The 23,736-nt window shown below is 43.6% G+C and overlaps 2 protein-coding genes across 5 annotated transcripts in view; one reads left to right on the top strand and one right to left on the bottom strand.

The window, feature by feature from the left end:
- The window catches only part of LOC138353825 (uncharacterized), a 47,211-nt gene extending 42,978 nt beyond the window's left edge, over nt 1-4,233 (bottom strand). Inside the window, exons 1-2 of the mRNA XM_069307239.1 lie at nt 4,176-4,233; nt 2,434-3,101 (exon numbers count right to left, since the gene is read on the bottom strand). Of these exons, the coding sequence (XP_069163340.1) occupies nt 2,434-3,101; nt 4,176-4,233 (726 nt within the window). The remainder of the gene's footprint in view (nt 1-2,433; nt 3,102-4,175) is intronic.
- Nucleotides 4,234-5,261: 1,028 nt separating this feature from the next.
- Nucleotides 5,262-23,736, top strand: part of LOC123766697 (saccharopine dehydrogenase-like oxidoreductase) — a 356,813-nt gene continuing 338,338 nt past the window's right edge. For 2 of the 4 annotated variants that reach the window (XM_069307404.1, XM_069307407.1), the window contains exons 1-2: nt 5,262-5,419; nt 20,655-20,884. In XM_069307404.1, coding sequence (XP_069163505.1) covers nt 5,379-5,419; nt 20,655-20,884 — 271 coding nt within the window. In that variant the 5' untranslated portion in view covers nt 5,262-5,378. Of the gene's footprint in view, nt 5,420-5,699; nt 5,838-8,622; nt 8,727-20,654; nt 20,885-23,736 lie in introns of those variants that run through there. The other 2 variants (XM_069307406.1, XM_069307405.1) reach the window with 2 other exon arrangements.

Here is a 23,736-nt window from a genome sequence, read left to right as displayed (position 1 = left end):
TTTGACAAGTTTGGCAGGATTGATATAGGTCTGTAGTTGTTAACATCTGTGGGGTCACCACATTTGTGGACAGGCGTTACTCTCGCTTTTTTTAGAATATCTGGAAAGGTTTGGAGTTCAAGTGACTTGTTGAAGAGCAAAGCAATAGCAGGGGCTAAAGATCTGGAGGCTTTTTTGTAAATTAAAGTTGGTATCTCCTCAAGGGCACCAGACTTGGTTTTAAGGGAAAGGATTATCTCATTGACGTCAGTGGAGTTAATAGGCTTTAGGTACAGAGACTGTGGATAGTTACCTGTAAGATAGTCCTTAATGTCAGTACTGGAAGATGGAATATCATTTGCAAGGGATGAACCAATGGAAGAGAAGAACCTATTGAACTCAATAGCAGAATCAGAGGCTGAAAGCTGACCATCGTTATTAGACAGGAGAGTCGGTTTGTTATTTAAAGATTTCTTTGATCCCAATATTTGTGAAATTGTGCTCCAAGTTTGTTTAATGTTGCTCTTTATTTGAGTAAATTTATCTTCGTAGTAATTAGTTTTGGCTCGTCTAATTATCTTAGTTAGCAATAATGAGTAATTCTTTGAGAATTCTTTGGAGACAATTCCTAACCTATACTTCTTCTCAAGGTCGTGTTTTTTGTTAATGGATTTCAGTATTCCCTTTGTAAGCCAAGGATTGTTAAGCCTTTTGCTTGTGACTTGTTTTGTAAGCCTAGGACAGTGGGTGTTATAAAGGCTAAGAGTTGTTTGTAGAAAAGATTGCACTGCTAGGTTGATGTCCCCTATGTTACCTAATTCGGACTCCCAGTTGACATTATCAGCAGCAGTTATAAAATTGTTTATAGCAGTTTCATTGTGCAGCCTAAAGCTTAACTCCCTTGTTTCTAGAGGTGGTTTGCTAATGTTAGTTAAGAGAAATGTGGGGTAGTGGTCTGTAGTGCTATCGGTGATTATACCTGAAGTAAGCGGAGAGGTTATGTTGGTCCAGATGTGATCTAGAGTCGTGGCAGTGCTATCAGTGATTCTAGTTGGTCTAGTGATTAAGGGTATGAGGAGGCAGGAATTCATACAGTTGAGGAAGCTAACAGCAGTAGGGTGTTCTGGCTCGCAGAGGTCAATATTAAAGTCCCCTGCGATAATTAGGTGGTTTTTGTTCAGTCTGTTATCAAGTATTAGATTTCTAAGGTTTGAGTTGAATACAGACACATCAGTGTTGGGAATTCTATAGACTGCACCCACAGACAGGACAGACTCGGCACCCTTGACTCTGAAGCTGGCGAAGATATACTCCCCATAGCAGTCTCTAGTTCTAATTTCTTTTAGGCATGTTAGTTCTTGGTGGTAGTAAAGAGCAGTGCCACCACCTCTCTGAAGTTGACGACAGTTGTGAATTGCTGAGTAGTTAGGCATGTTAAAGAGTTGAGTAGTATCCTCTTTCAACCATGTTTCAGTAAGTATAATAAAAGAGAATTTGTTGCCAATAGTTTCAATCAAGGCACTAACATCATCGAAGTGTTTACCTAGGGATCTAACGTTCAAATTGATTACAGAGATATTGTGATTATGAGTTAATACATTGTTTACATCATGTGCTGCAAAATATCTGCAATTTAGATCATTAAAGTGATTATTGTCATAGATAGTGGATAAGAGGTTAAGTTCTGGGTCTATACTTGACTGCATAAAAGAAGCTGATAGTAGAATCAGAAATAAGTAGAAAAAAGCTATAAAATAGGGAAAAATATATACACAATACTGTACAAAACAAACACAAAAGGGGCTTACAGGGGTACAATGGAGTAAGGGAGTATGGCTAGGCTAGGCAACCTAGGCAATTAATGAGATTAAAGAAAAAACATGTAAACATGGACTATACAAAACACAAGATATGGAAATACAAAACAAAAAATATAAGCAAGACTAAGCAATACAAAAAAACAAAAAAACAAATTGAGCAAAAATGAGGTAGATTGCTTACGAGTACTCACAGGTACACTGTAAGTAACAATTTGCAATTTGAGATGCAGGCAAAGCCAGGGGTACAATGGAGTAAGGGAGCATGGCAAGGCTAGGCAACCTAGGTAATAAATGAAATCAAAGAAAAGTTGAATAATAAACATAGGCAAATTTAAGCTAATGATTAATAACTATAGATAGTTCAGTAATGACTGTATAATTAAAAAGACCTGAAGAACTACTTAATAACTCAATTAAATAATTTCGGTAAATGACTAGGTAAGAGTAAGTTAAAAATTAAGTCAGAAAATGAACCAAGGAGACTTAGGATACCTAGCCCCACTAGTTGACAGGGGGTTAATTAAGTTAATTCATTGGGAGTGATAAGGTGAGACAAACCACATTGGGAGAGGAAAGTGTTGAGGTTTTCTTCTCTAGTAATAGTAAACATTTTGCCCTCTGCGGTTTTTCTCACCTTTATCAGACCATCTCTAACGAAGCACTGATGAATAGCATCTGGGTTTTGTTGCCGGATTTGACGCAGGCGGTAGAGGATTTGCTGTCTGTTCCTGGTCAAGCACTCGTTGATGTATAATCCCTTCCGTAGGGATGCAGCTGTCCGGACTAGATTGGATTTCGTGAACTGGGAAGACAGCTTCAGGCGAATTTTCCGTTGATTTAGACCTGATGGATTCTTTTTGCCTACTCTGTAGGCAGCAACAACGTCAGTTTTGTTTAGATTGAGCTGCAATTTGTTTTTTAAGAGATCCTGAGCTATTTCGAAACAATTTTCACCTTCATGTTCCACAGGTATATCTTGGGACGACACGATAACAGAGTCTAGCAGCTTTTGCTGGTCTTGTTCCTCCTGGGAGACGGAACGTTGAGCTGAAAATGTACTGATACATGCAGTCATTTTGCTGAGAGCTTCCTCCTGCTTTTTTAAGGCTTCATCAGTTTTCCGAAGGTTGTTTACCTCATGGAGATCATTCAAATCATGCTGTAGTTGGTCTTGGCTAGCCTTGTAGTTTCTAATATCCTCGCGGAGGAGGGTTATTTCTTGTTGTTGTTGTTGGAGATTAGCGCGGATCGCTAGATTCTCGTTGAGAAGACTCAAGATGATAGAATTTTGTGATTCGAGGACTAGGCACAACTTTTTGAACCACAGATTCTCGGTCCAGTTAGTGAATTCCGGTGAGGGACCGGAAGCTCGCTTGAGTTGATTATACTGGGATGCTAGCATGTTCATAGGAGAGGGTTGAGAGGACTCTGCTCCTTTGCTCACATTTACAAAACCCTGTTCTTAAATGCAAATCCTTGTCTGAAACTCTTCCTGGACAGATGTAATAGGACCCATTATCACCACACCAGAAATAAATATCTCTTCGATATCCCCAGAGTTAAACTTAATTTGTGTAAACACTCTATGCAAATAAAGGGACCCAGTTTATGGAACTCACTCCCTACTGAATTGAAAAGCTGTCCAACTTTTACATCATTCAAACTCAATACTAAAAAGTACCTAATTTCATCTTCATAGTTTTTCTCTTTTTGCCTTAAAATTGCACTGTATCTATTGCTACCCAATCTCCCAACCTTTTTTTTCCCAATTTGAACATCTTTACCATTGAGATCATTGCTGTTTTCTTATATGTGCTGCCATTCTATTGTATGGTGTTTATAAATCTTGTTTATCTGTATCTTTTGCTACCCAGTCTCCCAATCTTTATGTACCCATTCTGAACATCTTTATCATTGTGATCATTGCTGTCTTATATGTGCTGTCAATCTGCTGTATGGTGTCTATTAATCTTGTTTAAATTACTAATCAAGCTGTCAATGTAATCAATCAGAGCTTTAATATAACAATGTGCTTTAATATACTTACTTATCTCTCTCATCTCATTTTTCTCTTGTAATGTATCTTTCATTTATCAATTCTGATTGAAATTACCTACTTAAAATTATCTGCTAGATTAAGGACCTGCCCGAAACGCTGCGCGTACTAGTGGCTTTACAAGAATGTAATTACTGTACTATCCAATGTATTCTCACAAACCCAATGTACCTTCTTGTATATATATAAATAAATAAATAAATAAATAAATAAATACTAGTGGCTGTACAAGAATGTAACAACTCTTGTATATATCTCAAATAAAAAATAAAATATAAATACTGCTGCTCTCAGATTGCTCATTGACAATTCAAGGTTACACTCAAAGGCTCCTTTAAAGGCAGATTCTTTGGCTAACTTATCAGCTCTATCATTCATTCGGTGGCCAACATGAGATGTATGACACTGAGATAGATTCATACATAAATACTAAATCTGCTATAATTAGAGAATTATATGATGAAGTGCCATGTATTACACTACATTTACAAAACCCTGTTCTTAAATGCAAACCATGCTCTGAAACTCTCCCTGGACAGATGTAATAGGACCCATTATCACCACACCAGAAATAAATATCTCTTTGATATCCCCAGGGTCAAACTTAATTTGTGTAAACACTCTATGCAAATTAAGGGACCTAGTCTATGGAACTCACTCCCTAGTGAATTGAAAAACTGTAAAACTCTTGCCTTATTTCAAAGCAAAACCAAAAAGTACCTAACTTCATCTATTTAGTTTCCTACACTGAGCTTTAAATTTGCTCTGTACCTAGTGGTACCCAATCTCCTAATTTTTATGTAATATCAAACAACCTTATCATTGTGTTCATTGCTGTCTTCTTTTATGTGCTAGCCATATGCTGTATTGTGACTACCAATTTTTGTCAACTACCATTCAAGCTGTCATTGCAATCAATCTTATATTGTTTCTGCTGTATTGTGCCTACCAATTTGTTGTCAACTACCATTTTAAGCTGTCATTGCAATCAATCATAGCTACCTATGTGCTTTAATATACTGTACCTATAATTTTCTCTCATCTTTTTTTTTTTTTTCATTCCATGTAATCTGTTATCATTTTTTTGTCTATAAATTTTGCAAGTATTTACCTCCTTAAAATTTTCTTAGATTAAGGACCTGCCCGAAACGCTGCGCGTGCTAGTGGCTTTACAAGATTGTAATTACCATAATTGTATCCTCACATTCCTTATGTACATTCTTGTATATGCATAAATAAATAAATAAATAAATAAGTATTTATTCAGACGAGAACAGCAGCGAACACAAATCAGCGCATATACGAACGAAAGGGAATGAATGTATAAAATTCTCAGTGAACGAAGTTGTTATCCGAAACTGCAGTCGACGACTTGACAGTCCCCGCCAGCGCATATGTTTATACGAAATAGTTCATATGTACGACATTGTCAGTGAGCGAAATGTTTTTTGTGTACCGAACCGACGTGTTCCGAAAAGATTAAGTACGATTCGACCAGTCCGGACAGTGGCGCTGCAGGTGGCATGATGCTTGCAGCCTCTAAAGCATTGCTCAATCCTTTTCGGCAAGTATTTGTCATGTTAATTATCATGGTATAGAGTATCATCTACAGACAATTTTTATCCAGGCTAGTCTCCTGAATCTGTTGATGTGATATGCTGAGGTTATGCAAATGTCAATAATTTAATGGTATAATTAATTTATATTAGGTATCCTTTAAAATGGTCTCTCTCCATATGATTTATAAAAGTTTTCAGAACTAATGATTTGTATAAATCACATACAAATAAGACTTCTAAATCTAAAATAAAATAAATGGGACATTTGACAAGCCGCCGGTTTTCTGTCCTGACCGAGGCCACTAGAGATAGCGGCCTTCTATCAGTTTGTATCAATTCAGGTGAGTGGAGAGCTGGGGTGGGTAGTGTGGGCCGCCAGCTGATTGTCTCTCCAGTTACAACTTGACTTGTGTGTTCCCCCAGGTATGTCATCAAGTGTTGTGTGACTGTGGTGGTACATAAATGGACGCCTCGTATACTAGTATGGGTTTTATGGGTTTGTATTGAAGGTGTATGTGGTAAATGTGGTGTGTAACCCTTCCCCAAGGCCGAGCCCAGAGACAGAATTTTTCAGTCAGAGTAGTTAACAAATGGAATGCATTAAACAGTGATGTGGTGGAGGCAGACTCCATACAGTTTCAAATGTTGATTAGATAGGCTCAAGAATCTAGACACCAGTTAATTGACAGTTGTGAGGCGGGACTAAAGAGCCAAAACTCAACCCCCGCAAGCACAACTAGATGAGTACAGCAACAGAGTAACACTTGAGTCAAGTATTACGATGGTCACAACATTCTTGCTAAGGTTTCCACTTGACCTTTTACACAAGAGTCTAATGTTATATAAGCCACTTGCACCTTTCTCTCCAACCGGCTGAAGTATTTGTTGTTGCGACAAGTTTATCTGATAACTTTTATTTGGAGTGCCAGTACATTGACTGAGGTGAGCTCCAGCTCTTGTCACCCAGCTGTCGGCTCTACTGCGTTTGGTACCTATTATGTTAACTCTAATGACATTTAACCTTATTTTTTGTATCTGGCCACAGCTTTATGGCCAGATATATGGACGGATGTGACAAGGCCGTTATGGTCACCACCCATGACTGGTTGAGCCAGGTAACACTGTGACTGGAGTGTTTGAGCTAGGTAACACTGTGACTGGAGTGTTTGAGCTAGGTAACACTGTGACTGTGGAGTGTTTGAGCTAGATAACACTGTCACCATGGAGTGTTTGAGCTAGGTAACACTGTGACCGTGGAGTGTTTGAGCTAGGTAACACTGTGACCGTGGAGTGTTTGAGCTAGGTAACACTGACTGTGGAGTGTTTGAGCTAGGTAACACTGTGACCGTGGAGTGTTTGAGCTAGGTAACACTGTGACCGTGGAGTGTTTGAGCTAGGTAACACTGACTGTGGAGTGTTTGAGCTAGGTAACACTGACTGTGGAGTGTTTGAGCTAGGTAACACTGACTGTGGAGTGTTTGAGCTAGATAACACTGTCACCATGGAGTGTTTGAGCTAGGTAACACTGTGACCGTGGAGTGTTTGAGCTAGGTAACACTGTGACCGTGGAGTGTTTGAGCTAGGTAACACTGTGACCGTGGAGTGTTTGAGCTAGGTAACACTGACTGTGGAGTGTTTGAGCTAGGTAACACTGACTGTGGAGTGTTTGAGCTAGGTAACACTGACTGTGGAGTGTTTGAGCTAGATAACACTGTCACCATGGAGTGTTTGAGCTAGGTAACACTGTGACCATGGAGTGTTTGAGCTAGGTAACACTGTGACCGTGGAGTGTTTGAGCTAGGTAACACTGACTGTGGAGTGTTTGAGCTAGGTAACACTGACTGTGGAGTGTTTGAGCTAGGTAACACTGACTGTGGAGTGTTTGAGCTAGATAACACTGTCACCGTGGAGTGTTTGAGCTAGGTAACACTGACTGTGGAGTGTTTGAGCTAGGTAACACTGACTGTGGAGTGTTTGAGCTAGGTAACACTGTGACTGTGGAGTGTTTGAGCTAGGTAACACTGTGACTGTGGAGTGTTTGAGCTAGGTAACACTGACTGTGGAGTGTTTGAGCTAGGTAACACTGTGACTGTGGAGTGTTTGAGCTAGGTAACACTGTGACTGTGGAGTGTTTGAGCTAGGTAACACTGTGACCGTGGAGTGTTTGAGCTAGGTAACACTGTGACTGGAGTGTTTGAGCTAGGTACCTAACTCAAAAGAGTGCTAAAAAGTACCTAATTTCATCTTCATAGTTTTTACCTTGTTGCTTTAAAATTGCACTGTATCAATTACTACCCAATCTCCCAATCTTTATGTACCCAATCCGAACATCTTTACCATTGTGATCATTGCTGTCTTCTTATATGTGCTATCAATCTGCTGTATGGTGTCTATTAATCTTGTTTAAATTACCAATCAAGCTGTCAATGCAATCAGAGCTTTAATATACAAATGTGCTTTAATATACTTACTAATCTCTCTCATCTCATTTCTTTTGGCAATGTATCTGTTATTTTATTAATTCTGCTAGAATTTACCTACTTAAAATTATCTGTTAGATTAAGGACCTGCCCAAAACGCTGGGCGTACTAGTGGCTAGTGGCTTTACAAAATTGTAAATACTATGCTATGTAATAAAATAAATAAATAAATGTTTATTTAGGTAAGGTACATACATACAAGAGATTTTATAAAGTTTGTTGGATTAATAGATAGAGCTAGTACATACAATGCCTAAAGCCACTATTACGCAAAGCGTTTCGGGCAAGGTGAAGTATTCTCACAAACCCAATGTACCTACTTGTATATATATGAATAAATAAATAAATAAATAAAGAGGTAACACTGACCGTGGAGTGTTTGAGCTAGGTAACACCATGACTGTGGAGTGTTTGAGCTAGGTAACACTGTGACCATGGAGTGTTTCAGCTAGGTACCTCTACCACTCTACCAAAAACCGTTGAAGTGCCACAGGCAGCATCTTGGGACCTCTCCTATTTCTTATATACATCAATGATCTGCCCAATGTCTCTAACATTCTAAAACCTATTTTGTTTGCTGATGATACTACCCTCATCTACTCTAACCCCAACCCACATACACTAAGTAATGTTGTTAATAATAAACTAAAAAAAGTCCACTTTTGGATGTCAACCAACAAACTAACACTTAAAATAGAAAATACTACTACATCTTTTTTTTTTTTTAGATATATACAAGAGTTGTTACATTCTTGTACAACCACTAGTACGCGTAGCGTTTCGGGCAGGTCCCTGGAATACGATCCCTGCCACGAAGAATCGTTTAAGCTAGGTAACAATCTTATTTCTTATTGTAACAATCTTATCTTTCAATCCCTTCCAATCTTATTTGGAAGCAAATCTACAAATGCAATTCAGCTTCAGATAGACAATGTAAATATTAGCAATAAATATGATGGAAAGTTTTTGGCCTATTCAGATTCAGATGATGTTTATTCAGGTAAGGTATATACATACAAGTGATGTTACATTAATGGATTGATATATAGATAGAGCTAGTACATACAATGCCTAAAGCCACTATTACGCAATGCGTTTCGGGCAAGAAAAACATTAATATCTAGAACTTAATACTAATTGAGCATAAAGAATAAAAAGTGTTGAGAACAAATACAAATAAAGATAAAAAAAAAGGGGGAACATGACTGAAAAAGCAGCACAAATACAATAGGTTGACAAACAGTGTTGATTAAAAAAAAAAGAAAATAACGGACATGGGTTGACAATAGAGGAGTGAGGTAGGTTACAGGGAATTTATTAGGTAGTGTTTAGTTTTTATCTTAAACTGGTTGAGAGAGGTACTGTCTTTAACATGGTTGGGAAGGTCATTCCACATTCTGGGCCCCTTGATTTGTAGAGCATTTCTGGTTTGATTAAGTCGTACTCTAGGAATATCAAAACTAATTCCTAAACAAGAGACTCAGCTTCAGTACCCACATACAACACATAACTAAGAAAGTCTCTAAAACAATTGGTATACTCTCCAAAATCAGATATTATGTACCTAACTCTGCTCTCATCTCTCTATATTATGCACTAATCTATCCCTATCTTAATTATGGTATTTGTGCATGGGGTTCAACCACTGCAAACCATCTCAAGTCCATCATCACCCAGCAAAAATCTGCTATCAGAATAATAACAAATTCTGCTTTCAGACAACACTCAGCCCCCTTGTTTAACTCCCTAAACATGCTAAACATAATCTCACTCCGCAAATTCTCTTGTGTCAACTATATTTACAAAACCCTGTTCTTAAATGCAAATCCTGCTCTGAAACTCTCCCTGGACAGATGTAATAGGACCCATTATCACCACACCAGAAATAAATATCTCTTTGATATCCCCAGGGTCAAACTTAATCTGTGTAAACACACTATGCAAATAAAGGGACCCAGTGTATGGAACTCACTCCCTATTGAATTGAAAAGCTGTCAAACTTTTGCGTCATTCAAAAACAATACTAAAAAGTACCTAATTTCATCTTTATAGTTTTTTACCTTTTGCTTTAAAATTGCACTGTATCTATTGCTACCTAATCTCCCAATCTCTATGTACCCAATCCGAACATCTTTACCATTGTGATCATTGCTGTCTTCTTATATGTGCTGTCAATCTGCTGTATGGTGTCTATTAATTTTGTTTAAATTACCAATCAAGCTGTCAATGTAATCAATCAGAGCTTTAATATACCAATGTGCTTTAATATACAGTACTTACTAATCTCTCTCATCTCATTTTTTTTCTTGCAATGTATTTGTTATCATTTTATAATTCTGCTAGAATTTACCTACTTAAAATTATCTGTTAGATTAAGGAGCTGCCTGAAATGCTGCACTTACTAGTGGCTTTACAAGATTGTAAATACTATGCTATGTATTCTCACAAACCCAATGTACCTTCTTGTATATAAATAAATAAATAACCCACGAGCACCACACCAGAAACAAATACCTATTTGATATTCCAAGAGTATGACTTAATCAAACTAGAAATGCTCTACAAATCAAGGGACCCAGAATGTGGAATGACCTTCCCAATCATGTTAAAGACTGTACCTCTCCCAACCAGTTTAAGATAAAAACTAAGTACTACCTAATTAACTCCATGTAACCTACCTTACCCCCTAAATGTCAACCCAGGTCTACTATTTTAAACAATGCTGTTTGTTACCCAAATTGTATATATGCTATTTTTCTGCCAACTTTTTTAAAGTATTTTTTTAATAAAAAATAAATAAAATAATAAGAAAAGCTTTTTTTTAAAGTTTAAATCAACTTGTTTAGTTTTAAGGGAAAGGATTACCTCATTAACACTTTCCGGCTCCAGGCGAATGTAAAAAAAACAACCGTAAGTGCTCCCGGCGTTTTGCCGCGTAAGCGTAAAAACAAAAATGTGTATACTCTTTTTACTCTCCTGACCTTAGTTCTTGAGCTATGTATTTCATTTTGGTACCAACGTGTTCGCAATAAAATTCTCTAGAAGAACATCAGTAAAAAAAGTCACGAAACATATAGGGATACCAGCACCAAATAAATAACTACGAAGATGACTCACCGTGAGCGCCCAACAGCAACAAAATGTTTTTCCATTCTTGAGTATGTAGCCATTCTTGAGTATGGCTACAGCTTCACCCTGCAAAGATAATAATGAACCTTGCAGGTTCATAATTAAGGCCGAATGCTCTTTGATTACTGACATTTGGTCTTCATGTATTTGGGTTAATAACTTGAGCGAAGGGTTATCAGTAAAGCACTTGAAGTCAGAACAAGGGGCCGCAGCTCGTTTAAGTTGATCCATATGGCTACATAATAGTTGCATGGCCCGTGTTGGTGACGGCACTCCACCCAGCTGAGATGTTTGTTATTGTTGTCGATATAGCTGAACTAATCGTGTTGCTAGCCTGGCTAGTTGGTTTATTCCTGATAGGTGTGCTACTTTTCTTAAGGGCCTTACCGGTCTTGTTATGCATGGTAGCAGGATAATCTTAGAAAGAAATCTAATCTTAGAAAACTGATCTTGGAAAGAATGCCAACAGTTTTAGAAACTTTTTTTTGCTATATTTAGAATGTGTCCCTGGAAATTCAGTTTGTTATCGATGAGGACACCAAGGAATTTACCATCAACTTTACTACTGATTTGTATATTGTTTATATACTGTATATGTGACACACATTATATTTTATGATCAATCAAACAGTGTTTTTGCTGTTATTACACTATATACTCGACTCGAACTCGAATGCTCATCTGCTCCTGTTGACCCTGCTGCCCCTCCAACTTTATCAACTGCTCCTTGATCCCACAACAACCCACACATGATGTCTCATCCCCAGAAGGCAGCTAAGTACCCAGTGACCTAAATGTGAGCGAAATATACGACAAGACCGACCTACTAGCTCATCTCGACCTCATTAGTGTTGCTCCCTGGAGGAAGCTGAACCTGACGTTCGCTGCTGCCACATCATCAAGTCTACCCCATTTGCCTGCCTACATTTCTCCTGCTACCATGCAAAACAAACCTAAGCTCGGCAAGGCCACTAAGAAAGATAGCACACCTATCAGGATGAACCCAACCAGCCAAGCTAGCAACAGGAATTGCTAGCTTGCTTCCCTCTTGCCTCTCCCTCCCTGCCTACCACCCAGCCTCTGCCTGCCTCCCTCCCAAGCTCTGCCTGCCTGCCTCCCTGCCTCCCTTCCAAGCTCGGCCTGCCTCCCTCCCTACCTACCACCCAGCCTCTGCCTGCCTCCTTCCTTGCCTCTCCCTCCCTGCCTACCTCCCAGCCTCTCCCTGTCTGCCTGCCTGCCTACATTTCAGCCTCTCCATCCCTGCCTGCCTGCCCATCCACCCACCAGTCAGCCATCACTAACACAAAGAGTGCATTTGGAGCCAACATGGTGCACTGATGTTCCTTGATTGTGCAGTTATGTCCAACAAAGTCACGGAATGAATACTCCAGCCTCATGACAAATCAAAATAATGTGCTGTGACTCTGTCTGTGATGTCACAGGGTAGAAGGCACTTGAGTGGTGGACCAAGTGGCTGTCTGTATAAAATATATCTTACCTGAATGTTACTTGAAAAGTTACCGACACTTCGGAAATACCGGAGCTCCGGAAATAACTACCAGGGTACAGTCCCATATAGGCCGTTAAATCGAGTGGATACTGTAATGATGTCTGACGACCTAACGTTTAGGGAGCATAACCAAGCAAATATTGCATCAGCCAGAAAAATGATCGGATGGATTACAAGAACTTTCAAATCCAGGGATCCCATCACAATGGTTGTACTCTTCAAGTCACTTCTGTTGTCCCGTCTTGAGTACTGCTCAGTACCTATTTTCCCCCTCAGAGCAGGAGAGATTGCTGAAATAGAGGGAATACAGAGAACATATACGGCACGCATAGACGCGATAAAGCACCTAAATTATTAGGATCGTCTCAAAGTCCTCCAAATGTACTCACTAGAAAGAAGACGAGGAAGATATCAAATAATATACACGTGGAAGATACTGGAGGGCCAAGTACCAAATCTACACAGTAAAATTACAATGTTCTGGAGTGAACGATATGGAAGAAAATGCAGAATAGAACCAGTGAAGAGCAGGGGTGCTATAGGCACAATTAGAGAACATTGTAAAAACATCAGAGGTCCCCGGTTGTTCAACACCCTCCCAGCGAGCATAAGAAATATTGTCGGAACAACCGTGGACATCTTCAAGAGGAAACTAGATTGTTTCCTCTAAGGAGAGCCAGACCAACCGGGCTGTGGTGGATATGTGGGCCTGCGGGCCGCTCCAAGCAACAGCCTAGTGGACCAAAGTCTCACAAGTCAAGCCTGGCCTCGGGCTGGGGTTGGGGAGTAGAACAACTCCCAGAACCCCATCAACCAGATATGAACCAGGCCCCTCACACCTGGGAATGTTGCCCACGTGTTTTTTTTTTAAATGGCGTCTGTTTACAAAAGCCCTGAGGAAAGTGATGTGAGCCCCGTGTATCCGCAGTCCGTTCAAATCTTGCGTAGTACTCCAAAACTTCATATGCAGTGATGTGTACTTTAGTGTCACCTACTCAAAACTTCATATGCTGTGTTGTGCAATTTAAGGGTTAATGCTTGTTTGGTCAGGACGGGGTGCATTATGTTTGTGTCCGGTTGCGGCTTTATGCCAGTTCTTGCACACCTCGGCTTCTGTGTCCAGGAGCACGCTGTGGGTTGACCCACTATCTCTTGTTCCCTGTTCCAGGGTTCAGGTGTCTCAGGTTGTCCAGTGTGATTAAGTCTAGCCAGCCTGCGATCTACCCCTTGCGCCCTTGAAGTTTGTAAGCTCGCAGCTTTGACTGCCATGTTTGGTAATATATCTTGGGCTGCCATTCGGGCGCGGGGGATTTTGAGATCGAGCAGGGTCCTGGCTGCCAGCTGTCTTGTTCATGTACCGGGCCTTCAGCGGTCTTGCGTCGCCTTGCGTCGGCGGTTGCAGCCAGTTGTCTCCTCTTCATTATGAGTTGTGTGGTGCAGCTGCCTCCCGGGTATGTCCCTATTTTCTTCTCTTGGGGTAGTTAGCTCCAGGGAGCCAACAGGGCTCCTCCACAGAAAGCCAGTGTTGAACGTAATGAAATGCCATTTTCTGGATAAAGCCCCGGAGGCTCCCTGGCACCCTCCCTCCCCTGGTCAGCATTTTCATTTTTCAGTCTCCAAACTGATGGTCCAGCTGCCGGCTCGGTAGACTGGGACCCCTCTCTCCCTTTCACAGGGGGAAGATGGGTTGGTGTGAATGAGCGGCGTGCGGTCTGGTGACGTGTTGCTTGTTAGCTTGTTTTCCTTGAGGGAGTTTCTAGCCTCTGTTCGGTCTCAAGTTGTAATTTTTCTATCAGGAGGGGTCTGCTTTGGGGCGGCTTCTTTCTGGATGCTCAAGCCCGGTTATCTTGAGAAGCTTGAGATGATTTCAGGGCTTTAGTGTCCCCGCGGCCCGGTCCTCGACCAGGCCTCCACCCCCAGGAAGCAGCCCGTGACAGCTGACTAACACCCAGGTACCTATTTTACTGCTAGGTAACAGGGGCATAGGGTGAAAGAAACTCTGCCCATTGTTTCTCGCCGGCGTCTGGAATCGAACCCAGGACCACAGGATCACAAGTCCAGTGTGCTGTCCGCTCGGCCGACCGGCTCCCGGACCAGTTGATGGCAAACAAATACTTTCATACATGGGAGTTTCATAGGCCATTACTCCCTGCGCCTTTCTGATGGGACCATGTAGTGGCTAGTGGTCTCCAGTAGGCTTGTCAACTCCATATGACTGAATACCCTGTACTAATATTAGCTAATATCAGTTAAATAGCTCCAGGAAGCCTCCGGGGCGCTACCCAGGAAATGGTGTTTAATTACATTTAACGTTTTTTTTAAAACAATTTATTTTAGGCGCATCACAGGAATGTCATTATGAAATATGCACAGTGCAGGAGTTAATTAATAACTCGTATTTCTTCCTAATCAGTAACAATGCATTTCCTTTTCGCCATTCCCGTAAATGAAGGCCAGACCGAGATGTTCCTAGTATCTTCAGAGAATATTCTAAAAGGATGTTGATGAGGTTACATTAAATCATATGCTTGACTGGGAAGCATCTTATTAAAAAGGAGCCAAATAAGCAATATGAGGTCATTCCTCATTTTTTCACTTGCACTATGTAAGGTCACAAAGCTTGTAAGCTGTATCCTAGAGTACAAACTCATGAAACCCATCCTTGCTTATTTACAGTACTGTAGACACTCGATTATCCGGGATTCGAACATCCGGAAAACGCCCTTATACGGCCAAAAATGTGACCGGATACAGTTATCTGAATATCCGGCCTAAGTGTCCTTGGGAGCCGGATAAAAGCTGGTTTAGCCGGATAAAAAATCGGAGAGGGTTAACTTGCTGCCGATGTTACACTCTCAGGACAGTCAGCCGGATGATCATTGAATTGTCCGGATATGAAAGCCATGGGGCGTGCTGTACCATATTAATCCCGTCTGCCTGTGGCTCGAGACGCATGGTGGAGGAGGGGGTGGGGTGGGTGGGTCGTGTGTGTCACGTGTGAAAATTGTTGGAGGACCAAAAGAGTAGAAACCCTTGCGCTGGAGAGCATGAAATTCTCCGGCCCGACCCCCAGAGGCCAATGCCAACAAGAAAAGAGCCGAAGAAGAACAGTCCTGAACCAAGGGGGTCACTCTATACCCAGGAGAAGGGAGAAGAGAGCACCCAGTGCAATGACCAGGACAGCTCAGGCAGCGCATGAGCAGGCCGTAGGTGAAAACAATGCCCAAGAAAGCTTGCGGAATGGAGCAGAAGTGACATCCACCCCAAATGCAAACTGCAGCGGCTCCGCCAGTGTCACCCAAAATGAGGTGGTAGTATTTGGCATAAGACGGTGGTCCTGAAACAATCGAGAGAGAAAGAACAAAACAACCTATGAAGAAACGAGTGCCGAAAAGACCACCAGAAAATTTCACACTGCCGTCAAGACGAAACTCGCAAGTGGGACATCAACTAAGTCACCTGATCACCATACAAGTGGTGATAAACCCGCGTCAAAAAGACCAGACACGAGAAACAGAGAAGATCGAACCGGCCACATACCGGAATGGACTGATCTACTGAAAGAGGCGGAGCCGTGGGAAGACCCTAGGGTTCGGACATCGAGCAAGAAGCGTCTGAAACCAGGGCTGGGCCAGCCACCTAAGAGCCAACAGGACTGCTCATCCCTGGTAAGTCTCTCTAAGCTAACCAGGACCCAGAGCAACAACCGAACCGGTGGGAAGAGGTACAGGTAACCCCAACTCGACCAGTCCAGCCGAAAGTCATCGACCCCGACGACCTCGCAGTCTGGGAAGGGCGCCACATACACTGGAAGATGCCTCGACCAAGTCGATGCGAAGAGATCCACCTCTAGGTGCCTGTACGTCCGACAGAGCCAAATGAACTAGTCGGTGTCGACCGTCCATTCCATGGATAGAGGAATAAACCGAGACAGGCTATCTGCCAGGACATTCGACACTCCCTGAACGTGAACCGCCAGAAGAGCCAAACCCCGAGAACTCGGCAAACGAGTCACCTCGTTTTAATGCATTTAAATACATGGATGGCGATATACTAAAGAAATTGTTCATGACTTTTGTTAGGCCAAAGCTAGAATATGCAGCTGTTGTGTGGTGCCCATATCTTAAGAAGCACATCAACAAACTGGAAAAGGTGCAAAGACATGCTAGTAAGTGGCTCCCAGAACTGAAGGGTAAGAGCTACGAGGAGAGGTTAGAAGCATTAAACATGCCAAAACTAGAAGACAGAAGAAAAAGAGGTTATATGATCACTACATACAAAATAGTAACAGGAATTGATAAAATCAACAGGGAAGATTTCCTGAGACCTGGCACTTCAAGAACAAGAGGTCATAGATTTAAACTAGCTAAACACAGATGCCGAAGAAATATAAGAAAATTCACCTTCGCAAATAGAGTGGTAGACGGTTGGAACACGTTAAGTGAGAAGGTGGTGGAGGCCAAGACCATCAGTAGTTTCAAAGCGCTATATGACAGAGTGCTGGGAAGACGGGACACCACGAGCGTAGCTCTCATCCTGTAACTACACTTAGGTAATTACTTAGGTAATTAATTACCTGAAGTGGTCAGCACCACAGAGCTAAGGACCGCATCGAACCCCCGTGGTTCAGACAATGAACCACCAGGGAGCAGTCCGAATAGAGCAGGATCATTGCTCCACGAGCAACACGAACCCTTTGAAGCAAAAGCCACACCACCGCGAACTCCTGTGCTGTGCTGTGAGCCCGACGGAAGGACAGACCCCATTTACTCTGGCCGGGCTGGTGAGCACTGGTCACAAAACCTCAGCTGAGAAATGAGGTATCCATGAACATATCAAGCGAGGGCTCGAGGAGGAGCCAGGGCATAGAACCCCGAAAAAACCCTCGGAAGAAGCCGGCGATGCAGCAGCTGACGCAAGGCTCCTGGGATCCGAACACAATGATCACGAGATCGGCGGAAGGGATGCCCCCAAAGAAACCAGAACATCCGCCAAAGCCAGATCAGATCCGACAGTTAGACCAGCACGGCCAAGATCAGGCTCCCGCACCACCGCCCAAACAACTGACGTGTGACTCGGGTGCCCTCCAAAAACGGTCGTAAGCGGGATCACAACCATAGCAATGCTGCCAGAGGGAGAGACAAGGATGCGATCCGAGAGTCCCACACAAGACCCTGCCCAGTCCGAATCTGAGAGGGAACCAAATGGGACTTCTTCCAGTACATCAAGAACCCAAAATCCCGACGAGCTGGTAAGGAACCAAATCCCTGGCAAGCAGACACGCAGATTGGCTGGGAGCCCACACAGCCAATTGTCTAGGTAAGCCAGAACTCAAACGGATCACCACGACCCGGTTAAGGTGTGTGGACACGCGAGGTGCCAGATCCAAATTGAAAGGAAAGTGACGAAAGTGGTAAGTCTGTCACTCCACGACAAAACCGAGCCAGTCCCTGAACACCAAATGAATCAGGACGTGCTAATACGCGTCCCGGAGGTCCAGAGACACCATCCAGGCACCCAGCGCCAAAAGCAGCCGGACCTGAGACAGAGTGGTCATCTGAAAGGGGGGCAAAAAACCCAGGGGATCAGACAGGACAAGACCAGAATGAATCGCAGATCTGCCCAGTTCAGTTTCGGAATTGAAAACAGGCAGGAAACCCACTGTAGGATGACCTAACAGCGCAGGGAAAGACGCCCACCCTGCAAGCCCCAATCCCCCCAAAGGAGAAGGAAAGAACCAACGCCACCGCAGGCTGAAGGAAAATGATCCGAATTGCCCACGAATCATGGGACCAGCGAGAACAAATGGCATGAGCCTCCCCTCTATTGCCCTGCCAACAGGGCGAACCGTGTAAGGGCCGATGACCCCTACAAGAGCCCAACTGACGCTCAGGGTGATCACTGAGCCAACGACTCGGCAGGAGGGCCAGTCCCAAATCTGGCACTACTATCTTACGACGACTGAAGGAACCCCAAGACCTGGCACGGCCCTTCCGGGCAGGACATCCACCCCCCCCCCCCCCCCCCCCCGGAGAATCTACATAGTTGGTTCTACTTAGACCAGTTGACAACATAGGCCGTCAACTAGACGAAGTTGCCTGGAGAAAATGCACTACCACAGACTCTGCAAACAGTAACGGACTAAAAAGGGGATGAAAATCTAAGAGCCAGGGCCCAAGACGATTCCAATAATTGGACGAGCACCACCTGTCAGCACGCGAGACGAGAAGCGAAGAACAGACACCGCCTCCCTCAGAAACGGCGCATACAACTTCAACAAGGAAGCCGGTGCTCGAGCTGCCGAAGCAAGCACACCAGACACTGGCCCGGAACCCAGCTCCTCCACACCCACCACGAGCCAGTCCAAAGACAGCTCCAGCAGGGAAAAGAGATGCAAGACCGGAGCCAAGTGCCCACAGGCTCACAAATCCTCAGCCTCCAGGGATACTGAAAGGGAGGGAACCTGCACGTGAAGCCGCACCTGGCTGACATCATAAGGAAGGACGGGGGTGAACAAGCACGCATTGAGGTGCTCCAACTCGCCCCCCAAGAAAACCTGAATGACCGTAGTCAACTCTCGCAACCCATTCAAGTGTGCAGTCCGACAGGATGAATGTCAAGCCCCCAACGAAAGAAAAGGCAGTCTGCCAGCCAGGAAGACTCCGGCACCTTGTAACGTACCCAATAAGGAAAAGAGGAGCCAAACTCAAAAGAAGAAGGCTTCGTTATCGAGGTGTAATCCGGGTCTCGTAGGAGGTAAGCCGCAAGGGCCTCCCCACACCTTCCTCGGTGGGATGCGGGAAGCCAAATACCTCCAGAAGGAGGAAACCAAAGAACCCCAGGGAACTCGGAACCGAACCCGAGGAGGAGTCGAACATGTAACAAAATCGTACAGGGAGGGGGATAGGAAAACCCCTCCCCCTGTAACAAGCCCTATGCCAAGGGTACCAAACACCCAAGCAGAGACAAGTGGGGCCCAGACCCCCCCCCCCCAAAGTCAACTACTCCCCCGCCCCGGAATCCTCCATGTCAGGACCCGGGGCCGAGCCGTCCTCCAAACCCTCTGCCTCTGGAGAAAAAGCAGAGTTCACCGAAAAAGCAGGGATGAAGGGGGCCCGCTGGCATGGCCCAAAAGCTCCGGCAGGAGGACCAGGCTCGAATGCCTCCGCCGCTGATCCGGAAGGGCCAATCCGCGAAGCTACCCGAGTCTCTCTACTATAATTCAGCAAGGCATCCAGAAAGGCAACCAACCTTGCACGTTGCTGCAACCTAAACCTCGCATGCAATGCTAAAGCTGCCTGCACCCAAATATCAGTCTCAGTGGACTGGGTGAATGGAGTACAAGCAAAGAACACCACTCGCAGAACTCCGGGTCATAGGTGTATCTGACCCCAACAGGCAGCAAGGCGGAGGCAGACGGTGAGTGTCACCCTGAGACAAGGGGACAGAGCAACCTTCAAAATCGCACAAGGCTAGGTGGGACTCAGGTCTCCTACATCGGACCACTGAGCCCGAAAGGGGGTTTCCAGGGCTCCTTAGGCTGACTGCTAAGGGAAGCCCAGGCGAGGTACTGCAAACCGGTTATCCCAGAGCTACCAAGCAAACTAACTAATAGCTGAACCCCTTCGACATGTGCAAGCACAGGGACCTAGTGGAGGGCCACCAAAATCCTACAAGTGGTCCCCTGTATACTAGTCATTACAACTAATCTACCTTGCCTATAAGCTGCCTACCCATTAACCTTAGGCCTTTGTCTCTTCTTGTGTATCATACCAGATCCAGCTCGGTTAACAACTAGTGTCTGGCTGTTGCCATCTGCCAAGGAGGTATAATGGCCATATGTGTTTATAGGACTGTCTGAACTACTGTATAGATTGAATATGAGGGGGTAAATGAATAACACATTAACAAATACAGTGCCCCTGATCATAGATAAATGAACATTTGGGAAGTAATTTTGTCTTGGATTTAGAAATTTGCACAGGAATGTAATTGCTCTTCTTATCTGGTAGTTGTATGAAAATATTCTTTGGAGAGCTGGTCATTGCTTTAGGAAGCAACTGAGCGACCTGCTTAGAAAAGGGTGTTTCATCTATACTCATGACTTTTTTTCTTTAACAGAAGCAGTCATCAGATAATAAGAATAAGGATGGCATCAGCAACAACCAAACAACGTTATGACTTGGTGATTCTTGGAGCAACAGGTTATACTGGGCAGTTTGTGGTTGAGGAAGTATCTCGTGTGGCACAATGTGATATGACACAGAAAAATCGGTCACTGTCATGGGCTGTAGCTGGGCGTTCCAAAGACAAACTAATGAATTGCCTTGCAAAAGCACGTAAAAACACAGGTAAGTTATGCAGTATTTTATTGAGTCTACTAATACAGTATATAGATATTTGATGATGTGTGCATGAATATTCATTAAATATTTATGCAGGAGACTAGTGATGGCTCCCTGAAACTGAGGTTGCTTGTCAGCCTTGTTACAAGCCAATGTTCATTCTCTGCCACCACCGTGCTGCCAGTTGGGTTGGTGACACTTTTGAGCCAGAGTCCTGTGACATATGCGTGCATTGGGTCTCCGTTTTATCTGAACCTGCTTCCTGTTAGGAAGCTTACCAGGCAATTGTTACTTTATGGACTTTGTTTTCCCATATCCGTGATCTGTGATGATGTGCTTGATTGGATGTTTTGGAGTTGTTCCCTGTGGTGTTTAGAGACCCAGATTTGGAGGTGCTGGTGTATTCCACTTGGGTTTAGGCCACCCCTCCTTATATTTCTCCTGCTGGTGTGGTTCACCCAGCTTCTGGTTCCTTCCCTTTCCTAGTTCTGGCTCCGAAACATCAAATGGTTTTGGAATTGGTACAGAGAAAATTGGCTTTGGAATTGGCTTTGGAGGTAGTTTGGTCACTTCCAAGGAGCAACCACATTCATTTCTATGGCTGTGGCAGTTGAGCTGTTCCTTCCTGCTGAAGATATGGTGCCAAAGCCTTCACAGCAGAACTCCAATCCTTCTTGAGATGCTGTTTTCTTATCCCAGGTATCAGAGGCAGAATACAGCTTTGTCTTGGGACAATCATGGCTGGCTTCTGGGGCTGAGGGAGAGGACCCAGGGAGAGCCGGTTGGCCGAGCGGACAGCACGCTGGACTTGTGATCCTGTGGTCCTGGGTTCGATCCCAGGCGTCGGCGAGAAACAATGGGCAGAGTTTCTTTCACCCTATGCCCCTGTTACCTAGCAGTAAAATAGGTACCTGGGTGTTAGTCAGCTATCACGGGCTGCTTCCTGGGGGTGGAGGCCTGGTCGAGGACCGGGCCGCGGGGACACTAAAAAAAGCCCCGAAATCATCTCAAGATAACCTCAAGAAGATAACCCAAGGAGGGTCTATGGGTGCCGTTCAACCATTTCTATACTTCAGTTCATTCAGTTGAGGGCATAATGCTCCAGGGAAATGAACTATACCCTCCTTCAACGTATGAGCTCTATTACTCGGCGGCTTTCCCCACGGTTCATATATGTGTACCATTTGGTTCCAAAGAGTTGTCTTAGTTCCAAAAGTTTCCTTTATCCGGCCTTACATGTTCTGTGGCATGAGCGGATCTATTTCTGTTCCTTTTGCTGAATTTGTACCTCACTTATTTGATGGACCTGGCCTCATTTGAATTCAGGTCTGCTGCTGCTTATTGGCTGTGATATGAATTTCCTGATTCATCCTGGCTGGCTGACAACCTGCTACTTTTTCTTGGGGGAGCCCTGTTGGCTTCCCGGAGCTATCCAGCCTGAATGAATATGTATAACTTTCTGGCATCAGTCAATGTTTGGAGTTCTTGCCTACTGGGAACCACGAGCCAGAACCTGGCCCCCCTCAGAGAGGCACGAGGAGCAATGGCCTATAGAAATCCCCTCTGGGGTTGGGAGCATTCCATGTCTACCATCGACCGGGACAGACACCCAGAAACGTAGGCGCCCCAAAACAAACCCCTATTCTGGTGAAAATATTGCTACCGAAAGCCGAACGAGTGGTCAGAGCTCTCCAAACAAAATTATCAAACCAGCATGGCATCATCACGTCGCTGCGCCGCCATCTGCACAACCACCCCCCTCCCTGGGAGGGGGGGGAATTGGGAGCCCCAGACCATCCGCGCTGGTGATCCAACCGGCAGTTCTTGGCTGATGTGATTACTGGCCAGTCGAGTGCCTCTGGCTCCAGTTTTGTTTCAGTTCTGTGCCTTGAGGAGTGGGCTGCCTCTACAGGTGGTGTGAGAGCCAGGAGTGAGATTCCACAGTACTCGGGCTGCATGTGCCTAGGGCCCTCTTCCCTAGGTGCCCCTGTAAGTACTGCCCCTTGGGGCTTGGGGCCACCTTCCACAAGTCACCTTGGGATCTACCTCTGCTGTGTCCTTTACTGCTTGGTACTGGGCTGCCCTTGGGGTCAGCTGGGGTTTTGTTGCCCTTGTTTGTTTCTGGGTAGGAGGTAGTTTTCGTCACTGGTAGGGGCACAGAGTACTGCACAACTAGTTTTCACCAATAATAGTGGCCGGCTCTGTTCTGCCTAGGTACGTTGTCCCCTTGTGGGGTTTTTCTTTTATTTTTGTTTTTGCCTGGTGGGGAGGTCTGCCTTTGTGGTCCCATTTGCTGTTCTCGTTTATATATATATATATATATATATATATATATATATATATATATATATATATATATATATATATATATATATATATATATATATATATATATATATATATATATATATATAATATATATATATGTCGTACGTAGTAGCCAGAACGTCGTACTCGGCCTACTATGCAAGGCCCGATTTGCCTAATAAGCTAAGTTTTCCTAAATTAATATATTTTCTCTAATTTCTTTCTTATGAAATGATAAAGCTAGCCATTTCATTAAGTATGAGGTCAATTTATTTTAATTGGAGTTAAAATTAACGTAGATATAAGACCGAACCTAACCAACCCTACCTAACCTAACCTAACCTATCTTTATAGTTTAGGTTAGGTCAGGTAGCCCAAAAAGTTAGGTTAGGTTAGGTTAGGTAGGTTAGGTAGTCGAAAAACAATTAATTCATGAAAACTTGGCTTATTAGGCAAATCGGGCCTTGCATAGTAGGCAGAGAAGTGCGTTCTGGCTACTAGGTACGACATATATATATATATATATATGTATATATATATATGTCGTACCT

Source organism: Procambarus clarkii, chromosome 60 (genome assembly GCF_040958095.1).
Source record: "Procambarus clarkii isolate CNS0578487 chromosome 60, FALCON_Pclarkii_2.0, whole genome shotgun sequence".
Taxonomy (NCBI): Eukaryota; Metazoa; Arthropoda; class Malacostraca; order Decapoda; family Cambaridae; genus Procambarus; species Procambarus clarkii.
Note: the sequence above shows the minus strand (reverse complement) of the source record. Positions and strands in the feature narration are given on the sequence as shown.